The sequence below is a fragment of the Esox lucius genome, chromosome 19 (assembly GCF_011004845.1).
Source record: "Esox lucius isolate fEsoLuc1 chromosome 19, fEsoLuc1.pri, whole genome shotgun sequence".
Classification (NCBI taxonomy): Eukaryota; Metazoa; Chordata; class Actinopteri; order Esociformes; family Esocidae; genus Esox; species Esox lucius.
Genome location: NC_047587.1, coordinates 37,109,557 through 37,131,040, shown reverse-complemented (window position 1 = coordinate 37,131,040; position 21,484 = coordinate 37,109,557). Strand labels below are relative to the sequence as shown.

General features: G+C 39.2%; 2 protein-coding genes across 6 annotated transcripts; one reads left to right on the top strand and one right to left on the bottom strand.

Annotated features, from left to right (window-relative positions):
- Positions 1 to 2,021: 2,021 nt before the first annotated feature.
- pdia3 (protein disulfide isomerase family A, member 3) lies at positions 2,022 to 12,731 on the bottom strand. Its single transcript, XM_010901367.3, has 13 exons — positions 12,427 to 12,731; positions 11,290 to 11,368; positions 10,996 to 11,113; positions 10,757 to 10,864; positions 10,515 to 10,644; positions 9,282 to 9,398; positions 8,381 to 8,506; positions 7,889 to 8,071; positions 4,315 to 4,423; positions 3,264 to 3,392; positions 3,092 to 3,171; positions 2,925 to 2,982; positions 2,022 to 2,515 (listed from the first exon to the last, which is right to left on the bottom strand). Exons 1-13 carry the CDS (start codon positions 12,558 to 12,560, stop codon positions 2,402 to 2,404), a joined length of 1,485 nt encoding a protein of 494 aa, XP_010899669.1. The 5' UTR covers positions 12,561 to 12,731; the 3' UTR covers positions 2,022 to 2,401.
- A 105-nt stretch (positions 12,732 to 12,836) lies between these two features.
- On the top strand, positions 12,837 to 19,975 carry LOC105028554 (cation channel sperm-associated protein 2). Of its 5 annotated transcripts, none has more exons than XM_020040462.3 (14): positions 12,838 to 13,087; positions 13,251 to 13,255; positions 13,358 to 13,526; positions 13,787 to 13,960; positions 14,176 to 14,244; positions 14,601 to 14,773; positions 15,148 to 15,309; positions 15,685 to 15,809; positions 16,220 to 16,398; positions 17,077 to 17,176; positions 18,337 to 18,363; positions 18,460 to 18,545; positions 19,052 to 19,210; positions 19,335 to 19,975. In XM_020040462.3, the coding sequence occupies exons 2-14, from the start codon at positions 13,253 to 13,255 to the stop codon at positions 19,364 to 19,366; spliced, it is 1,458 nt and encodes a 485-aa protein (XP_019896021.1). In that variant the 5' UTR covers positions 12,838 to 13,087; positions 13,251 to 13,252; the 3' UTR covers positions 19,367 to 19,975. The 5 variants fall into 5 exon arrangements, with proteins under 5 accessions (XP_019896022.1, XP_019896021.1, XP_019896018.1 ...); XM_020040460.3 differs by having other exon boundaries at positions 12,839 to 13,087; positions 13,247 to 13,255; XM_020040459.3 differs by lacking the exon at positions 13,251 to 13,255.
- The last annotated feature ends 1,509 nt before the right edge of the window (positions 19,976 to 21,484 follow it).

Here is a 21,484-nt window from a genome sequence, read left to right as displayed (position 1 = left end):
TGGACCATATCATACAAAAACAAAGAGAAGCACAATGGCAGTCAATGATTTTGCAGAAGAACTTCCGGGTGCTGTACAAGCCAGAAGAGAAAACGTTTCCCACTACTGGAGAGGAAGATCAGTTACTCATCAAAAACCTAGTCCCCACAATCCAGGTCTCATTTAAATCGATTGAATGTACAAACCTGGAAATAATGCAATATTCAACTTCACTATATTAGTTACAGTTCAAATAATAATAATTTGTAAACAATATATGCAAAATAAAACCATGAAATTACATTCAGTTGCAAAACCAACCTTACAGTAAAGAGTAAAACTACAGATTGTAGTATTATCGCAGAAAAATACAGTAGAATTTAACCGACGTTCGAGTGCAGTACAAAGGCAGCATCTTGTAAAACTTACATTGTTCTAAAACTGGACTAATTTGTTTTAATGGTGGTGTAAGCGTTACATTAACGGTTACAGAATAAAATAAACCATTACACTTCACAAAAATGCATCTACAGGATATGGCAAATAATTATCTACGTTTTTTTTAGGCCCAGACCATTTAATTTGGTTGTTTTAAAAAGTGTATACCCAACAGATATTTTTTTGACCAATCAGATCAGCCCTGAAAAAAAATCTGATGTTAAAATATTTAATGTGATCCAAGTGTTAATTTAGGGGAACAGATTTGGGCTGCCAATGGGGCTTGAAAAGCCTGTGTGGCCCTTTTTTATTAAGAATTTGAAAAGTACATAGTAAATGTACAAGGGAATACTAAAAAATTACCAGTGTGAAACAAACTATATTATTTTGTCTTTACAGAAATTGACCAGAAACCTTTGGTGAAAACCAACATTTTATTTTCTGGGAGGCTGCTCAACATGTAAAAAAAAAAGAGAAAGTATTCAAAAACAAACTTTCAATCTTACTATAGTACATTTTGTAATTCTTACACAGAAATGTATTTCAATTGCCAATTTTTTTTATGCTTATGTCTAATAATTGCATAAGATGATTTTATGCAGCATAATGGCAAGCAGGAGGTCGGTATAGGGAAAACATCTTGAGATGCAAGTCTGGTTAGACTACAGCATCTGATTAGTTGTATACTAGTTATAATGTAACATCAGAGAAACTTTATTTTAGGGCTAACTGGAGACATTTCCAAAATCCAGTCACAAGAAACAGTGAACGAATGAACCATAATTTAGCAAAAACAATTGGTCAGCTTTGCCTTGTTCATACTATCTAGTCCTATATCTAATTAAAAGCGTCTTACTATACTGCAATGCGGAGAAAAGCCTGATTAAGTGGCTTGATTTCTGATACAAATCTCAACAAAATATTTTTCATTTGGCATATCTTGTCAATTTTTAACTACTCGGTTGATCATTGAAATAAAATGTGGTAAGCAACTAACTTGTTCATTGCTTACAAACCATAGAATATTGTATCATCAGACTCCACTTTTTCCAAGTTCTCAGCATAGGTGAAGGTCAAGCTACAGGGAAACTAGCCAGCATTGTCATGATAGCTCGCTACATAACATATGCAAGACCAAGCATTAGAGCGCCCCCGATCAGCCTATTCCTGCGCAGACAAGTCATTCCTATGGTAGCCATGTCTGAATGACCAGTCTGAATCTGAACACAGAAATCTGACCTAACTAAACATTAGGACAGTCACTATTCCAAAAGGAATTGAAAAACATATCTGATGACAGCATTAAGGCCTGCGGAATGAACAAAGATTTGTAGGAAACAGACTTAATCTATTCCTGGTCTAAACACCATCAAGTATCTACATTGATTATATCATTAGGACCAGGAGTAAGCATATTCTGCACCCAGAAACTGGACTGTTTTTCACCATAGATTTGAAAAATGTTTAGCAATTTAATAAAATTATACAAAATAAAGAAATCTTATGGAATATATATATTTAACTAGTGTATACGGAGTTACACATCCGGGTAATATTGTAATCCAATCTTAGTCCAACTGAATCATTAAATTAAAATACATGCATTTGGTTTTGTGGGCCTTTTATTTCACAATCCTTCCAAATGTACATCAAAAAATGTGGTAAAAAAAAAAAAAGCATTCACCATAACCCCTCTTTCAGAAACAAACAAAAGATGACTAGAAATTGGTCTCAAACCAAAGTGCATCGATCTGAAGTACAGACAGACAAGGGGAAATAATCTCAATTTCAAAGCTGTCCCTTTCCATACATTTAAAATCAGGCAGGCCCTGGCCATCCCATCCATAGTTCCCAGAGCAGTAGGACCTAAGGGAGGGCCATCGTCTCCACTGGGTTCAGAGCATTCTGTAGTTCACTAAAGATTGGAATATAATTTAGTTCTGTCAGTGTTTCCCTCCTCGGAATGTTGGCTCCAGTTGAGCTTCTATAGCTCGGACTTCTTCTTCTTCTTTTTGGGCTTCTCTTCGTCCTCAGCCACCAGGGGATTTGTGGCCTCCTTCTTCAGGTATGAGATGAAATCACTGACTTCGCGTCCTCCCTGAAACAAACATTCCAGGTAAGCCAATGCAACAATAAGGCCTGCATGTAAATAAGATTACCCTTTAAAAGGGGCACTTAGTTGAATCCTGCTTCCAAACAATAACAACTTGTCTCCTTCTGGCTTCCCTTACCAAAAAAGACCAGTTAAGTACTAGCTAGTTCAGGGTGGGAAGGATGGTACCATCAGTGTCTAAAGCGAGTATAAAGAGCCGGCAAGAACGTTTAAAAGGTCAGTCACTCCGATTAAGTTTGTAGAAAAAGATTATTTGAAACATTAACTTCAAATGTACTGCAGATGTCCACTGTTCATTTTTGCTTGATATTATGTAAAAATCTTAAATATTGGCCCTTTAAATGAACCAGGTATTACAACCCAGCAGTAAGTCTTATAAACACTTGGGACAAACCTCATATTTCTTTGGGCTCATTTTCTGTCCAGCTGCAGCGAAGTAGATTGTGGGGAACCTGAGGGGGAAAAAATGCAATTAAACCAGAGTTTAAAGGACAGGGCCTATATGTCAAACATGCAAATTGCTTGCTAATAAATGGTTATTTTGAGAGACTTCTCACTCACCCCCTGACTTCGTATTGGGATGGCACGTCATTGGCTGTGGCATCCATCTTGGCAATGACAATGCTGGGATCATTGGCCAGCTGCAGGGTAAGTGGGAGGGAAAGGCAAAGTTTTGTTTGTGCGCATGTAGAATGGCTATAACCTCAGACGATTTGAAATCAGCGGCCCTTACCTTCTCTCCCAGCTCCTTCCACTTGGGCTCCAGGCTCTTGCAGTGACCGCACCAGGGGGCGTAAAACTCAATCATCACGTCTTTGTCCTCGCTGTTCACAATGGCATCAAAGTTCTCAGCAACCACAGTCTGGAGAACAACAGACGAGGTATAAGGTGGATCGTGGTGAGGATTGGTTTTAAAGACACCACCTTCGAATACTTTGTGGAATTAACCCTTCAGCACTACAGAAACCCGGGCTCCACCAGCAACACACTACTATCATTTAACACATTCAGTTGCTGGGTTTGAACTTGTTTCACTTTAATAATTTTAGCTGACTTATTCCCCTTTGCCTCCACCCTTCTGACAAGGATTTCCAGATGTTGGAACATTGCTGCAGGGACCTGTTTCAATTCAACCACAACAGCATTGAAGTTAGTCACTGATGTCCACCCCCGCACTTTCCCGGATTTGTAATATCCAATTGTGGCTAATTGTCTTTTCTTCCACCCGCTGGTAGTTGTGATGAGTTTAAGTTCATAGCAAGCTTTCCTCATAGCCATTAGCATCAAGCTCTTTTCTCCACACAGGTCTTCCTAACCGCTAGCCAAATTGCATCAACCACAGGTAGTGATGGCCAAACAAGGTTTCATTAGCATTATTTTAGCAGCAGGATATTATGGGGACAGCAGTCATTTTCTTTATCACAATAAAAGCAATCATTGAAATCTATACGGCAATATAGTTAACAATATAGTCTAAATATTGTCACCAGACATGAACAATATTGGAATGGCCATTAAACAAAATCTACAGACTAGATTTCCTTATATATTTCAATGATGGCTTTTATTTCAAAAAATGAAATCTGAGTTAGCGCTGCTAGCGTAATATCCTGTTGCTAGAACAACGGTAATGAAGCCTTGTATTGTCATCACAAACCACAGGGCTTTCCAGCCACTATCAGCTATCGACCCAGCTAGGACTCAAACCTAGTCTGGTGGTCAAAAGATAACTTTAGAACGCTGTTACTTAGCAGGCAAACATTGAGTCTAAAATGCTGACTCACCTTGACAGGGCCATCGTTGCTCTCGGGGATGGGCTCAGACTTGAGGTAGCGCTTCAGCTTGTTGTCAAAGTAGTCCTGCAGGAAACGCTCCAGGGCCTTGCCGTCACGTCTGGAAAACCAAGACATTGGGCTGAATAAGCGGTAAATTGCTTGTGTGGAAATAAAACCCAGATGCAAGAAAATGCTCCCTTTACAGAGGCCATGACCAGTTCGTGCTACAGTGGGCAGTGTAAATGATAGTAGTACGTTGTTACGTGTAACAAGCTTTCTCAGCTTTTTTTGTGAAACTGGCAATAATGTTTAATTGGGGAATAGTTACAGGGGGAGGAGAGGGGATGACTGAGAAAATAATTTAGCCCTATTGTTATTAGGGGTCAATTGAAAAAACTGCACCCTAAGCAGGGCAATATCCCTATCACTGTCTTTGGTCAAAAGCATTTTGACCAGACAGGAGTGCACTATACTGGCCCTCCATATAGAATAATGGTTTTGGGGAGTATTTTATTATTTTCATTGATTGGACAGTATGAAAGAGAGGCTAAAGAGACAGGCATGTAGAGGGAGTAGGGGTGTCACGAGAACCAATACTTCGGTACCAAGTCAATGCCAAAATTCTGAAAACATGACAGTACTGGTTGTTGTACAGGGATACAACATGTGAAAGATGATGGCAAGTGCAGCTGCAGCTCCGCCTCCACTCGTGAAACAGTCAGAGTCGTGCATGGAAGTACTGTGTGTTCAAGGTGGATGATCAGGGATTAAGTTGCAAAAACGCTGCCTTTGAACTTGAGACTAAAGAAGGAAACACTTCCAATTTTGCCAAGCACCTCAGACAGACTCTGATTTTGCCTGAAGATATCGGTGTATTGCTGCATCAAGCTGAGCTTCTGAGTATTCAGTGCTTCAGGGATTGTCGTCAGTCCAAGACGGTCAAGACTGTTAGAAATCGGCGGTTTCGTATAGTGGTCAAATAATGTAGAACCCGTATCAAATCGAGGGAGAAGTTCGTTCACGTTTATTGAAAAATAGCAGCACAGATGTCATTCGGTGAACGTTCCATTACCTTCTCACTGTAATGTTGGTTACCAGCTAGCCTATACATTAAGGGCGTTTCTAACTAAGACCATGTCTTTAGAACTCAACCCCCCCATGCCATATGGCCATCGTAAACATTCCTACAGAGAGATAATCTAAACAGAGAGGTTTCTGTTGTTCTCATTATCTAGGCACATGCACTTCCAATGAAACGTACATTCATATTGTAATTGTTAATGCTCAGATTCCACAAGACTGACCCAAGAAAATATTGTTATGTTGGTGTTCCTTTCTAAAACCCTTGAATTGGCAAAGAAAGAAGTTCTAGAAGCCATGAAAAGTGATGCCATTCTTATAGGAATCTGGCATCTCCCCAGAACAGTAGCACATTCTTACTATTGTATTCTGTACTGTTGCGATTTTTATGTACAGCAATACAGTTTGGGCTGGACATTTCATACAGTTCCTCAATCTGTCACAGGTGCTTTTGAGGCTATATGCCAGTGTATGCTGGACTTGATACTTGGAGCCTGATCAGTGTTCTACTTTCTCATCTATAGCCTATGTTTACCTTTTCATTTTGTTATTTGTTTTCATGTCTTGGCTGGGTACTACGATTGAAATGCTGTGCCAAAAAAGTTGATAGTACTTTATGCACAGTACTGTTTGTTTTAAATACTTGAAGGCTACCACTGTTTTTGTAAATTTTCAAATGTTTTTATTAGTGTATGTTGAAGTACATGGAATTCATTGATTTGTTTTTTACCATGGTATAAATATGAAGAATTATGGACTTTTACTAGTATTGGTGTCGACTACCAAATTTCTGGTATCGTGATATCCCTAAGAGGGAGATGTAGAAAAAGGGCACAGACAGTCAGCCTCCTTCTGAATCCCCATCGCCAGGAGGCACGAGTGGTCAGGAGTCTGAATTTCTCATTACTTGAATTACTTGGCTTTACTGTCAAGAGCTTAGACCACTACAATAGACTCCATTATGGCAATTATTGGCTATAGAGTTGAATCCATTCGAGTCTATAAGCACATGGGGGTCAGTGGTTTGTGACAAACGTGTGGTATAAGTCCATTGAAAGGGGAGACCCAGGGGAACACACCATTGTCCACTCAGACACATTAGATATCAAATCTGTCCAGAGTCATCAGGGGCAGTTGTCTTGGCACATACAGTATCTCTAAAAAGTGAGTACACCCCTCATATTTGAGTATATTTTCATGTGACATTGAAGAAATTATACTTTGCTACAATGTAAAGTAGTGAGTGTACAGGTTGTATAAGTGTCAATTTTACTGTCCCCTCAAAATAACTCAACACAGCCATTCATGTCTAAAACGCTAACAACAAAAGTGAGTACACTCCTAAGTGAAAATGTCCAAATTGGGCCCCAGTGTCATGTGACTCATTAGTGTTAAGGTCTCAGGTGTGAATGGGAAGCAGGTGTGTTAAATTTGGTGTCATCGCTCTCACACTCCCTCATACTGGTCACTGGAAGTTCAACATGGCACCTCATGGCAAGGAACTCTGAGGACCAATAGCAAATCAAAGGAGTCCGTGGGGGAGAATAAAAAATAAATTCACCCTAATCAAGTGCAATGCTTTTCCAATCTAACAAAAATACTTGGATACAAAATAAGCAAAACTAAATAAAACTAGATTTTTTTTGTAGAATCTGCTTATGCACAATAACGCTTAAGTCAATTTCCTTGTCATATCAAAAATGTTTCCATTATTCTTCAGGAAAACTACATAGGCACTCTATCAAAATACAAAATGATCTGTGCAAAATTCATCTCAAACTGCACATTTCGAAATGTAGTGCCTTGGACATTGTATTAAATGGACGCTATTGCTAAATTGTGTTGGACCTGCAAATCAGTCCTTTAAGGTACATTTATAACTACCAGGCATTTGAAAATGTAAATGGCATCTCTTACGCTATATAATAGACCAGCAGTGTTTAACCCTAACCCTATGAGGGCCACCCAAATGGTGTCCCAGGTCTAAATAAGTTCCTGATTGAGGGGTTGCAATGAGGGGGGAAAATGGTGTGGAACTGGTGTGGAACTGGGTTCAAGGGCCAGAGTTGAATACCAGTCATCATATTATTTCGGTTTCCTTGCTTGGTTTGCTCCATCATTCGGCCTCTTAATTTCTAAAATTCTCATTGCACAGGGCAGTAGCCGCCTAGATAAGACCAGTTTCACACGCTAGCAGAATTTGGTTCACAGTTACTCTCTCAATAGGTCAGTGAGATGGACGAGTCTCTCTTACGCAGTCACACAGGCAAGTCGTAAAACAAACAAGTAGAGAGTCTGATCAGGACAAGAATGATTCACATTTTACCAAATCATAACAAAAAAAACCCTCTAAAAACAGTTTTTGAAGGTTACTCTGATAAAAACCAATTGAAATAGTAACTCAACAAGCTAAGGAAAGAGTGGCAAAATGCAACCAGATGGCTGCAGTCTAGAGCCCTGCCAAAGTGCCGTTTTGAGTTGCCAGGCGATGAGTGACACTTACGAGAATTCCTCAGTCATGACGTATTTGTCTCCTTTGGCGGTGCGGATGCCCACCACGGGCAGTTCCCCGGAGCTGGCATCCAAGCCCATCTCGGACAGGTCTTGGCTGAAGCTGGTCTTGCTGGCCACGGCGAAGTTCAGCTTTTTCCCCTGATCCAGAAAGCCCTTGGCTACTTTCATCACCCTGTAGATAACACAGAGTTGGGTTCATGATTACAACACCTCTGAACATTTGTCATGGATTCCAGGATTCACTGATAGGCTTAAGAAATCACAATAATTAGTGACTACAGATATTATATTGTAAAAAAGTCAGTCAAAATAACTGAAATTTTAAGTTCACGTTTTTTTAAGTATGATCAAAAAGGAGATGAAATGCACATCCAAAACAAATGAGCGAGGACATTTAAAATGGGTTAACTACCACACATTATTCTAATGTTTTCCCCCTTCCAGAGTTATTTTAGTTCATTAACATTCGCAGGAACCTCACCTGTTCCTCCAGTAGTTGGATCCTTTGGGGTTCTTCTCGTAGTCTACATCATAGAAGGCCACCAGCAGGTCCTTGCCCTTCAGCTGGTCTTTGTTGTCATCGGTCATGTGGGGGCACATTCCAAAGCTGATGGCAGAAAAGAGGAAAAAGGTGCTTGAAGTAGGACCACTTCCTTAATGTGATAAATCCCCCCCTCTCAACGACAGGATTGGACAAAAATGTGTCAAAGAAACTGGTTGAGTGGTCGAGGCATCAACTAAGAATTAAAGGCCTTGAGCAATCACAACGTGACCTCCCTGCTCGGTTGATGTTGATGAGACACAGAAATTCAACTCATTACAAAGAAATAGTGTGTGATGTATTGTCTATCACACAGTGAAAAATTTTAACTCAAAATGAGGAATCAAGAAATCAAAGCCAATCACAACACAGATGGTTAAGAAATAGTGAAATATTTGGCATAATGTGTCTAGTTTTTTCCCCTTTCAGATGCATTTTCATTAACATTGGTTTTAAACCAAAAGGTTACATAATTCTCTATTACTGTTACGTGACATCTTAATGTGCGTTTCCATACGACCATGTATGATGGACCAAACCTGACCATGCAAACATCAAGTTGAAACGACATGCTATCAGAGTCAGAGATCTTTTATCTTAGTTGTGAGTGCGTGTGTGTAAATGGGACATGTTTGAACATAGCAGGAAAGGAGACTGATAACATGCAAGTCCAATAGACAGTGATATGGGCATTTGGAACATCACGCCAAAACATCCAGCCCTACTTAAACCTCCAGATATACGGCTTATGTCCCACTCCATCAAGAAATGAAGTAGCCTGCCGAAAACAAATTTATACCAGCTATTTAGTCGAGAGAACAAAAAAGGGGGTAAAACTCACATGTTGTCTTGGATGAACTTCTTGATGTTAGCGTTGGTGAACTTGTCCCCGCTGAACTTTATGCTGCTCTCTTCAAATTTGTTGTTGAGACGAATCGGACGGAACAGAATGATTCCCCTGCAATAATACAAGCAAAGAGGACACAAACACAAGGAGCCTTATTAAAATGGGCATAACGGGTGGATCATTTTATTACAGCATCTGCTTTTATTTCTGCCAGATTTAGATCAATTTTGTACACAATTCCCTGTTAACACATTTAGGTATTCATATATGCAAAAAAAGTGGTTAAATTTTTTTTTTTGATTTTCTTAAAAACCTCATCTAAGAGGTTTTGGATATAGTTATTCAAGTGTACAAGAACTGCTGCTTCTGTAGCATGGTAGAGTATGCCAACCAGTTGATGTGAATAGTCAATGTAATTCTGGGCATGCACATGCACTCAGGGATTCTCTTAATGTCTTATGGGCAAACCATTGATCATCTATTTAAGTTCAATGCATTTTTTTTTAAACTGCTCAATTATGTTTAATGTCTAGATTTGCCAGTATCATGGCCTGAAATCTGGCCAACCACTCTTTCAGCAAGGATGTTTTCCCTACTGTCTGTCAAAACATGGAAATTGCTACAAATATGTTTTTATAAAATACATGTTTAGTTCTCTACTGTTAATTAGCCATAAGTACATGACCAATGACTATGCAATGTGATTTGAAGGCAGGATGCATTTAAAAAATATTGAATTAACAGAAACACTTATTAACCTGATATGAAGTATCCTAGTCATAACTGATTTATAGAAACATGGAAGCAATAATGTTGTGAAGATGTCCTCAAATGCCCAAGAAAATCTGCATTTCTGGCCCTCTACTGGTTTTCTAATGAACTAATTTTCACAAGTAATATTAGCAAAATATCTTAGTTGTAAAGTCTTTAGATTCCCTGTCTTGTGTAGCTCTATCACATGAAACGGCTCACCGTGGATGCACAGTCTAGAATGGCGGTTTACCTTAAATTGCTTCTTGTTTAAAATTGACATCATTAGCTGCTTTATGGCAGGAGTTGAATATTCTGTTAAGATGAATTACAATTACAATTATCTTAATTAAATCTCTTCGTCTGAGCACCATAAGTGGACACCCTAATGTGTTATGCACCCAACACATACGGTACATTTTGAATGAACCATCCTTTTAAAAACATGAAAAGGGCAATGACAAGAGGAGCACTCACTCTCCCTCAATGTCGTGTTTCTGGAGCAGCTCCTCTGAGTTGGTGTGAGCAAATCGGAAGGACTCTCGGAGGGCACTAGCTGACTTTAGGAATTCCGCTTGTGCTGTGCTTCCACCATCAGCAAAGAAACCTGAACAAGAGAGAATTGATATCAAATGCAAAAGCAGTCGATAAGCCTAACCCTTTTAACTCATTTACTTTGATTCCTTTTGCATATCAACTTTTTTTAAGGCCAAACGTACCCACAACAGTTGCGTCGCGTTCTCCGACATATTTGGTGAAATCTTCCTCGGTTTTGAGCTCCACGGAAGCTGGCCCGGCCTGCTTCTTCAAATGGCTGACAATCCCATCTGATAGAGAGACAAGGCAAACAAAATGAAATGGGCGGATAAAGGAAAGTGATAATGCTTTTGTATCCAAGCCCACAGTGGCAACCCTGAATGGGTTTAACTGCTAAATGTGGTAAATGAAGTGTCTATACCAGCGGTTCTAGGTCCATCGTAGGCCCCAGCATCCTCTCCGTCTCTGAAGATCTTCAGTGTTGGGTAACCGCTGACTCCGTATTTCTGGCATACATTGGTGTTGACCGTGCAGTCGACCTAAAGCACAAAGACACGTGCCATACTAAGAAACCAGGAGCACAAACTTGGCCCTTAGCTAAGCTTAGACACCATGTGGACAGGAGTATGGGGATTTTACACAAATGTTTTAACTCTGTTGTAATCCAGGTGTTACCGAACGTTACCATGCAAGATTAATTAAGTGAGTGAAGTACCTTGGCCAATGCGACAATGCCTTTTAGACGTGTGGCTGCCACCTCATACTCCGGAGCTAACCGTTTACAATGGCCACACCTGAAGGACAAACAAGTGATGTAAGCTGATATCGGTAAAACAGTAAAAGCAAGTTGCCTTCAACAGCAGTAACCCATTCAGGCCATTGGGTTCACTTCTAAAGAGTGGTGGGAGTTAAAACCAGTTACAATTTGATACCACCAGGATGGATCAAATGCAAGAGCACAAACAGAAAGTTAAAGGAAAAAAGGGATACTGTTTGGAACAAACAAATCTGTGAATTCAATTATAAAATCAATCATTTCTTCAATGATTGATTGTTCAGAGGACGCACTGCTCCAGTTTGACAATTGTCAAACTAACTGTTCTGGGGACCAATCAGGAGTAGCCACCCAAACTTTACTGGCGAATAAAAAGGTTACAACACGGGCAGGCCAAGCCTCCAACTTCCTTCTGGGGGTAACCTCCTTTCATAGTTATTTGATATTTGAACTATAGCTTGCTAGCTAAAAGCCTCATGGTTGAGTTTGAGAGATAAACAAGTCCACTTTTGGAAAATGCACGTTCAAACTAATTAAATAAAAAGATTTTGAACATGAAACTGGCTCGCTGGGCCACTTCCAAAATATCTAGGTAAAGGTTGTTGTAGTTACAGTACTACTGGCCTTGTCCATCAAACACAAAGACTTAACATAGCTATAATGTTTGATAACAACAAGCAAAGCGCATGAAGTACAGTAACAAATCACATTATCTTCCTACCTTGCTAGCAATCGTTATGTGAGGTAACATAACTAGCTAGCTAAGTTGACGATAGATATTCAGGTCGGCAAACAATGTGGGCTCTCGCTTGAATACTAAACGTATTACAGTAACTAGCTAGTAGACAGTAGCCAAAGAGCTAGCAAACTGGCAAATTCATTGGATTCTGTCAATGTTCAAATAATTAGGGTACATGTCAATGTTACAGTATGATACATTCATTTTCCGTAACTGAACACACTAAAGCTAACTACAGGTTAGCTAGCGTACGGTGTTTTTGCTGGAAATTTAAAATAAATTGTTAAGCATCAGAAGGCAACTGGATAGAGTTTGCTTCGTATTTCTGTAAAACTTACCAGGGTGCAAAGAATTCCACAAGAATCATACTGTGGTCTCCAATTTTACTGTCAAAATCGTCATCCGAGAATTCTATCACATCACTCGCCCGGGCAACCCCAACAAGAAGAACCAAGAAAAACAATGACAACATTGTAAATACGCACGTATGAATACCAACGTATTCAATTTAGTCAAAAATGCTCTTTAAAATGTATTTGCGGGTTTTAGCAACACTCCTAAAAATGCTAAAGTGCAAAGCTTCCCAACAAGGCCCAATGTTGGAACCACTGTTCGAAAAAGAAAGAGAAAGGGTTTGGCGGCGGGGAGGATGTGCATTACCGGGGCTTCTACTAACCAAAGTGTGGCATCTCACCATTGGATTTTGAAAAGCGTCATGATGTCTCAATCAGCCAATAAGAGTCAGGCACACATTATTTTCTTCATTGCCCATCTCCATTCATATCCTTGAATCGAAAATATCGTATGGATAATGGAATGGATCAATGACTCAAATTCATCAAAATCCAGTCGAACAGTGTTAACCATATTCAGTCATAATGTTGTGACGTAACAAAATAAACACATTCCATAAAAAGAAAGTGCTCAAGTGAAATTATTTCAAACCCGCTTTGGTTTTGCTTACCTCAACTTAACACATAAAGACTAATGGGGATGCAGGTAAGTAACAATTTAACAAGGACCGATGTTGTGAAAAAATAGCAATCCCCATTTTCATATTAATGGCAGTCTTAAAACGTTACTATAAATTCGAGGTAAATTATATTTTGCTTGTTTCTTTGTTTTGTTTTGTACTGTACTGTTTTCTGTGGACGTCAGTAAGAGATGGTAAGAGATGATGGTGTTCCTAATACACTACATTACACATCAATGAATCAGTGACAACAGTTGCAGATGAACAGTCTGATCATCTGCATGGTTATTTCCCAGGAGCCCCCCTCCTACAACAGCCACACTTCAAAGGGCAAGCCAACCAAAGAGAAGTTCCTTCCCAGAGCCGAGGTGATCAGGTCCAAACTCATCCAGAGCTTCTATCTGCTAGACTGGTTACAGGAAGAGCAGAGAGGAAGCCCTAAATACTGCACCAGTGATGTTTTAGGTAACTCACATTAACATAGCTCAATCATTGCTCTGAATGAGAGCAGCCTCAAGAGTTTTGAGAGAAATTCGTAGTACTATGTTTATTTTAGATTATTAACCTCTTCAAGTTGATAGTCCTGCTTGCTTTGGTCTACACCGTAGATTACTGTGGAATACACTAAATGTTTGTAGGCACATACTTTTCACTATAAACTGCATTGTTTTCTTTTGGAGACATGGCATATTGACAATAATACTAATTGTGTGTGTGTGAGTCAGACAAGGAGAAGTACACCAGTTTGATGGGGAAAGACTCACATCAGCTGGTGCGCTTTGAGGTCTCCCCCCGAAGAGGCCACACCATCACGATGGAGTGCCGTCGCCAGGGACGACTGAAGACCCGCTACGCCAAATATCCGCCCTTGAACATGTTCGCCCACTGGATTCTAGAGAGTATCCTTCTGCGAAATCCTGAATGGAAAATCAAAGCCTTGGATTTCAGATGTTATGGAACAGGAATGACGTGAAGGAGTCATATAACTTGATTAATTTGACTCTACCTATTGTTTAGTTTGATTAATATTAAATTAATATGTTGTTTCTCTCCCATTGCTACTTTACCACTGTATATTGTAGCACATTTACGAAACCTTGACAGAAGGCTTTAGGTAAAATATTTACGCATATGATGGTCATTCTCATCATTCTAAACACCGTTGTATTGGAGATACAAGCAGGTGAAAAATGGTGATGTCTCTCACCTTATATCAATGTCATATGATTGTTAATACTGGTTCTGCATTATATCCACACATTTCCAAAGACTGGTCTAAATGAATGTAGAACAAAGAAGTTTAGCATTGACTGAAATGTAATAACATATTTTACTAATTAATGCATAAATTACAGAAAGATGATTGTATTTATCTTACTTTTTAAATGTGTTTTATGTCTATCTCAACATATGGTCATAACTTACTGTAGTTTGACTGCTAGGTCTGCGTGATTTGTTTTCCTTTAAGCCAGGTTCTTTATCCTTGGTTCTGTTTGACTGGAAGCAGATCTTGCAACCAAACTATTCTTTGTGCATCAGAGGTGTTTGACAACATGGACCCCAATTTGGAGATACTGAAGCTAATCCTGGAAATGATGGACAGATACATCCTGGCCATGTTCTTAGTGGAGTTCATACTGAAGTGGATGGATGACTTCTGGAGCTTCTGGAAAAGCACCTGGAATATTCTGGATTTGGCCACTACCTTACTGGTTAGAGTCAAACCAAGAAGGAAGTGAAAAGCGAGTGTGTGAATGCCTCAATGTGAATTTAGTTTCATACAAGGGATGTAGATTAATGTCATTGAATAGATACATACAAAACAACCGAAGTATTGGCCTACGCACTATGTAAGGGCCTAACTACATTACATATGTTTTGGACCTCATAAAACCAGATTCCCAACCACAGATTATGTTTAGTCCAGAACTAGACTTAATCTGTGACTGTGAAACCTTCCAACAGACATTTAAAAATACCCCAAAATAATTGGCATTTGCCTATACAAATAAACAGTTTGAATTACATTACTAAATTATTCCAAATCACAGTCACAATACTCACATTGCATATTTTCGCCCCCCAGTCAATTATACCAGAGATCCTGAAGCTCTTCAAATCAGTGAGCACTGCCAACTTGGAGATTGTGACCCTCCTGAAAAAGTTTCGGATTCTCCGCTCCTTGAAGCTTGTCTCAAAGTTCAGACAAACTCGTCTTATCATTTTGGCAGCATTGAAAGCTTTCAAGGTAGGGAACAACCACATACAAATAGCAAAGCAGTAAAGCACAAGGGGCTTCGGTATATTGTCAATATATTGCATTTAGGAGCCAATACGTCTGATGCTCTACATATAGCCAGGTTAGGTTTAATAGATAGCTGAAATGTTACTGATAGTCTGTAGTTAGTCCAACTGTAGAAACTCTAAAGACTATCTAGATACCAAATAATGTGTCAAATAAGAGTACATTTTATTATTTATTTGATAGTATTTTGATTATCAATATCAATGTCTCCAATAATGTGACTGACTCTTCTGATCTCAATGAATGTATCAATGCGCCCACTGCTGTGAAGTATCTCTGAAACAATGAAGATGACAAAATGTTTATCTGTGTTGACAGGCCATGACTTTTATATTCTTACTCCTGCTGATGTTTGCTTATATCTTCGCTGTGTTCGGAGTCGCCCTGTTCGACAGTTACAGCCGCTCCAACGTGGAGGGCCTGGTCTACAACATGTACTTCAAGTGTGTGGCATTTGTGATTACATTTGTTACTGAGTTAATTTAGCAATTTAATGAACCTCACCCATTATAGACTACCTTCAGGAAAATGGACATCAAATTTCAAACGTCTAATGCCTTAATATTACATTACAGACACAGAAAAAAGGGTTACATGTGGTACAGTTTTAAATTGGCCAGGTTTTATCTGGAACCCCAGAGAGTTCTACCTGGAGCTTAAGAGTTCTCCATTAAACAAAAAATTATTCCCTTACAAGGACAGCAGAATAAACAAAATGGAACCCCTTTTTTAAGTGCAAGGCTCCATATGGTCTAGACAGTCAGAACCTTTTTCCATTACGAAACACATTTTTTGGAAAAGGTATGCTACATCTTCACAGGTTTTGATACCTTTACATCTATTTTCCCCCTAGAGATTTGTATAACTCCTTCATCACCCTCTTCATCCTGTTTACCACGGATCACTGGTATGCGCTGCTCGCAGACACCCGCAAAGTTCCTGAACTGAACCAAACCATCAGTGGCCTGTACATTATCCTGTGGCTCATCATTGGCTCCTTCATGTTCAGTAATATCTTTGTGGGTATTATGGGTAAGTATATCAATCATTCGGTTCTGAGTACATTCAGTTAAGGTGTCTTGTGGAATATTTGGGGGTTCTAAAATTTGAAACACCAGCAGAACCTTTCCACTTCAACAAGGTTTCTCCAGGAAGCTATCTGAGAATGGTCATCTAGAAAAGGTTTATGTGTGTACAGTTCAACGTGATCATGCGAGTGTCTGTATTGATTAGTGTTCCTGTATGACGTTCATGAGCTTGTGTTGTAACTGGAAGTCGATCAGTGCATCAAACTGAGAAAAGTAATAAATATGAAAAAACATTGCTGCCAGGCATGTCTCACTGTTTAAAACGTATTGTATCTAACTGAAAATGGAAATACATTTACTGTTTCAAATTTTATTTAGCTGGTTTGATTTATAAAAAAAAAATTAAAAGCGTAGAAATGTAAAACTAGCAGTTTACCCAGTGTTAATACACTAACGTTTTAGCTCTCCTTGATTGTGATTCAGCACAAGCTGTGGTGTTGACATGACAACATCTGGGAGTGGCAATAAGACCAGCACCAAAATAATAGGGGCGTCTTTGATTGTCTTGTCTAAGTGTCTAGTTGTGAGAAAGGGACCGCCCAGAGGCAGAAAATCCACAATTGTTTGGATGGAAATTGCTTAGATGTTTGACCTCATTGCCTGTTCCCTTTCAACTGTCCAGTGAATAACTTCCAGGCAATCCGGAGGGACCTCTCTAAAGAGGTCCATCAGATCGAGATCCAGGCCAAAGCTGATCACTTTAAAGCAGAGATCATAAACAGGTGAGTGGGCACTACAAACAACTAACTACAAACTACCAGTCACCCCAAATTAGCACACACTGTTACCCCAAACTACTATGAACAGGGACCCCAAACTACTACAAACAGGCACTGCAAACTACCACAGTTACCCCAATAAAATGTCTTGTGTGTACTTAAAATAGAGCAGAGACTCACTTCAAAGTGTGCTAGGGAAGATGAGGTATTTAGAGGGAAGATGAGGTAGAGGTTCTTCTGGACCAGGCCCCACTATACCGGTCCAACAAGCAGACATCCTAGAGACATTCTTAATTAGGAGAGTGTTTCAGCCATTTTGTCGTTGGTTCTGGCGGCCTGGGTTCCCAACCTGCAGTGAGACTCACCTCAATGTCACATATATCAATATTTGACATTTTAAGTTATTTAAGGTAACTTTACTCATATGTAGTGAGTCAAAGAGCACTGGGACAGATTCAAACCCATGCAAACTCTGGAATACTGTGCGTATGTTTGGGTCAATGATCGTAGCTATAAGACCACACAGACCACAGGTGAACTCACTTTGAAGTAAATCGCATTGCATAAAAGTCCACTCTATAAAAACCTGTGGGATGATAGACATTCAGGAGTAATAACAGGTTAACATGCCCCATCAACATTAGCCAAATGTACAGTAAGCTCTTACATCAAGCTTACTGCATAGTAAGACTAATCTATATCTAACTTGAATAAGGTGACATAACGGAAACATCGGCGTACTGTCAACCAAGTTGTTTTGGTGTTTGTTTGGTGTCCCTGCTAGCGGATGTTGGTGTTTTTGATGCTTTAGACTTCTACAATGGCCTTTTAAGATGTGCAGCTACAGTAAAGCAATAATTTCATTAGAATAAAGAAAGTATTTGATGTTCTCTGTGAATTTCCGGGCCTAGTTACAGTATTTAAAAATTAATACTATTGTTAACATTTATGTGGATTTCATTGAAATACAGCTCTGGAAACAATGAAGAGACCACTACAACTTTTTCTGTCCTTTCCCAAAAAATCCAAAAAAGGAAGGTTTTGAGTGAGGAAAATTGAACGCTTCTGTTCCTCACTCAAAACTTAATTTTCAAACTTTTTGGTCTCTTCATTTTTTCTGGAGCTGTGTTATCTGACAAATGTTTTTTCTTTGCTGTTTGTAGGAGGATAAGTCATTTGAAATTGCCTGGGTAAGACCATTTTCCTTGTCATCTCATAATATGTGTAAAACAATTTTATGCATTTGTTTATTTAATCAAAATGTTAATATATTCATTTACACTTAGACTGAGCAAGGTGGCAAATGGTTGTGAAGAGTCACTTTCCTCTGAGGATCTTCTCAAACCTAGAAGCTCTAACATTCCTGAAAAAGGCAAGTTAACTTCAATGGCGCATTGAGATATCATCATACACTCTTCATGCATTGTAAGACAATATGGAAAGGCATTTTCACACAATGCTACATTATAACAAGTGAAACTTTGAAAGGCGTTGACTTTATTTCTGACCTCCCAGTTACACACTCAGTATTTACCCCAGAGGTAGACACAGTTTTCTTGAACATGGCTGACACTGCATAAATTACGGAGTACATATGGATTGTGTAATGATATTTGATACAATATCCACTAGTTAAGAATAACAGCACAGAGAACATTCCAACATGCCCTGAACAGTAACATCTGAGTTCACACTACTTGTTATGACACACACAAGAAAGGCATGACACTTCTGGGTCACCAAACACTAAACAGACTCAAACAAAGGACTACCCAGACATGTCCAATAAGAAACAATCATTTTTGTTTTCCATCACAAACCAGTAGCAGGTTGTTATATGCTCTAATGTACTGCTGTTCTATCCACCCCCTCCGTTAGATTGGGAGTTGTATGTGGAGGAGAACATGACAGTAATGCAGGAGCAGGAGGAGGACGAGAAGGTGACCTGGCCCCGGGACTCCCTCTTCAGGTACTTTGAGCTCCTGGAGATGCTGCAGCACAACCTGGATGAGAGACAGAGGCTGCAGAACGTGGCAGGTATTGAATTACACACATTGCACTCGTAGACTGGACCTAAAAATGTGTCATGTATGAATAGTGACAGTTTGAGTCAACACTGTTTTCTCTGTCACTGTTTCTCTTCCTGTCTTTTCTGACACAGTCCAGGCTTGGCTAAATCTTCACGACACATAGGACTCATCATCCTCATCTCCATCCGTTCCTACGATCCAGCATATTTTGAAGAAAAATAAAGCAAGTCTTTCATCTGCCATGGACTGTAGTCATGTTCAATGATGAATCTACAGTTTGACCTTAAGAGTTCTAGATAATGTGGAGGGCAGACAGGGGCGGGTATGTTCATTTTGGGGCCCCAACCAAACCTCATTGTAGGAGCCCTCACCTATATCACTACCAATTCAGCATTAACACATACACCAGTGTCTGCCGAAGTCCAATGTCATTATATGCATGAATGGGAGACAGTATCGCCAGTTCATTTGAACTAAAGTGTTTGCTAGTAAGCTACAATAGGAGAGTGAAATACATTTTCTTACCTTCCAGACATTTTTACTTCAATTTTTTCATATTCAAGGATCTTTGGACCCTCTGTTCAACCGAGTTAATTTGCTAAACCATTCAGACATTCTCAAAACATATAGAAGTAGGTATGTCCAGTGCTGCACATCCAGAGCCGTGTAATTGTTTTATTTTGCCAGATTTCAACTGTTCTTCTAATTGATTTTCTCTCAGTTTTATATTTTCTCTCTGTAATTCTGTCCAATAAAATATGGGACAATGTCATCTTTTTGTGGGAAGTCAGAATTCTTAATTGATATGTCGAGTTCCTTTTGATCAACTGACAATTTTCATGGTAGGTAAGCTTTTACTGTCCATAGTGCTGGGCCATCCAAGAGAAAGAGCAGTTTTACTTATCACCGTGTTTGTTAATCCAATGATTCAGACAAGATGTCTGCAGCCTCTGATCTAGCTGCTGTAGCGTTAGCCGGTAGGTCGGTGCTAATGGTGCTGCTGCAACCAGTTGATCTAGGGGCAGTATCACAAGGAGAAATATTTTATGCTTCATCAATGGATTTCTTTGCAATTTTAAACTTAAAGAAACTTCTGCGAAAAGCGATTCATTTTGCTTGTTTCCACTGACTGAAGCTGTCTTAGCTAAGTAGTTCGCTGTGGTAGCACAAATGTGTCATCATTTTGAAAAAAATTACATTTTGTAAATAGCCAGATGTGCAGACAGGTTGTGTGTGGTGTATTACATCTATTATATCATGTGTATAATAATTGCAACAGAAATTCAATTTCTGTTGTGCTTGCAATACCTGTGACTAAGCAGCAGGGGGGGCTCCTCACCATGGCAATTGCTTGGTTTGTGTGTTGGGAAACCTCAGGTTTTCACATGGCTGAATGGAAAGCAAAATGCTGTTATAGAAATGTAAAAATCGAATCCCTTCTTTTCTGGATGCTCTCATTTTTTATTTGATTATATTATGTATAAAAGATGAAGAGGCTTCCCCAGAGTGAGGACAGCGATGGAGTTAGCATGCTGACCTTGATGTCCACTTCAGCTCAACCTTTTATTAGCAATAATTCATACTCCTCCACAGAGTATGTCAATTTATCTATCTATCTATCTATCTATCTATCTATCTATCTATCTATCTATCTATCTATCTATCTATCTATCTATCTATCTATCTATCTACTATATCTATCGCTCATCTATCTATTATCTACCCAGCCAAATCAAACAAGCAGACTTGACATTAGTCCTTCAACTCTAGATACTATGTCCAGTCAAAACTCAATGACTCAAAACTCAAAAAAAATATTATGGATTTCCAGTTACTAGTTGCTATAATTTTTTGGATTTAAAAAGTGTTAATTACATACAAACATAGTTTCCTTGTTTTAAACATGTTTTGTAAAAATAAAATAAATAAATCTTGGCTATGAAAACAGATTCTGAAAAACTCAAACGCAACCCTTTCCAAACTAGTGCCGTCTACAGTATGGTCACGCTGGGTGCCAAATGCAAGGTCTATTTTGGAGGTCCTGCAGGCCAGCAGAACACCCCATGAACTCTTCACAGACAACATTAGAGACACAAAGGAAGGCAAAATATAGTAGAAAATTACTACCTACCAGAAAAATATAGTAGAAAATGACTACCTACCAGAAAATGCCAGGGCCATGAGGAATATCAGCCTCTGAAGAGTCCAGATCAGATGCCCCTTTCACAATGTTTGACTCAGAGCTGTGGTTTATATCAGAAAATCTAAATTGCCAAGTGTA

Excerpts from the sequence above, each read along its gene's own strand:
- pdia3 (XM_010901367.3), bottom strand. The coding sequence starts at position 12,560 with ATGTTGTCATTGTTTTTCTTGGTTCTTCTTGTTGGGGTTGCCCGGGCG. Across the intron at positions 9,399-10,514 it reads AAACACGACATTGAGGGAGA|GGGAATCATTCTGTTCCGTC; the intron begins GTGAGTGCTCCT and ends GTATTATTGCAG. Across the intron at positions 2,516-2,924 it reads TGAGCCCAAAGAAATATGAG|GGAGGACGCGAAGTCAGTGA; the intron begins GTTTGTCCCAAG and ends TGTTTGTTTCAG.
- LOC105028554 (XM_020040459.3), top strand. Across the intron at positions 14,245-14,600 it reads TGTATTGGAGATACAAGCAG|AGGTGTTTGACAACATGGAC; the intron begins GTGAAAAATGGT and ends TTTGTGCATCAG. Across the intron at positions 18,364-18,459 it reads AGTCATTTGAAATTGCCTGG|ACTGAGCAAGGTGGCAAATG; the intron begins GTAAGACCATTT and ends ATTTACACTTAG.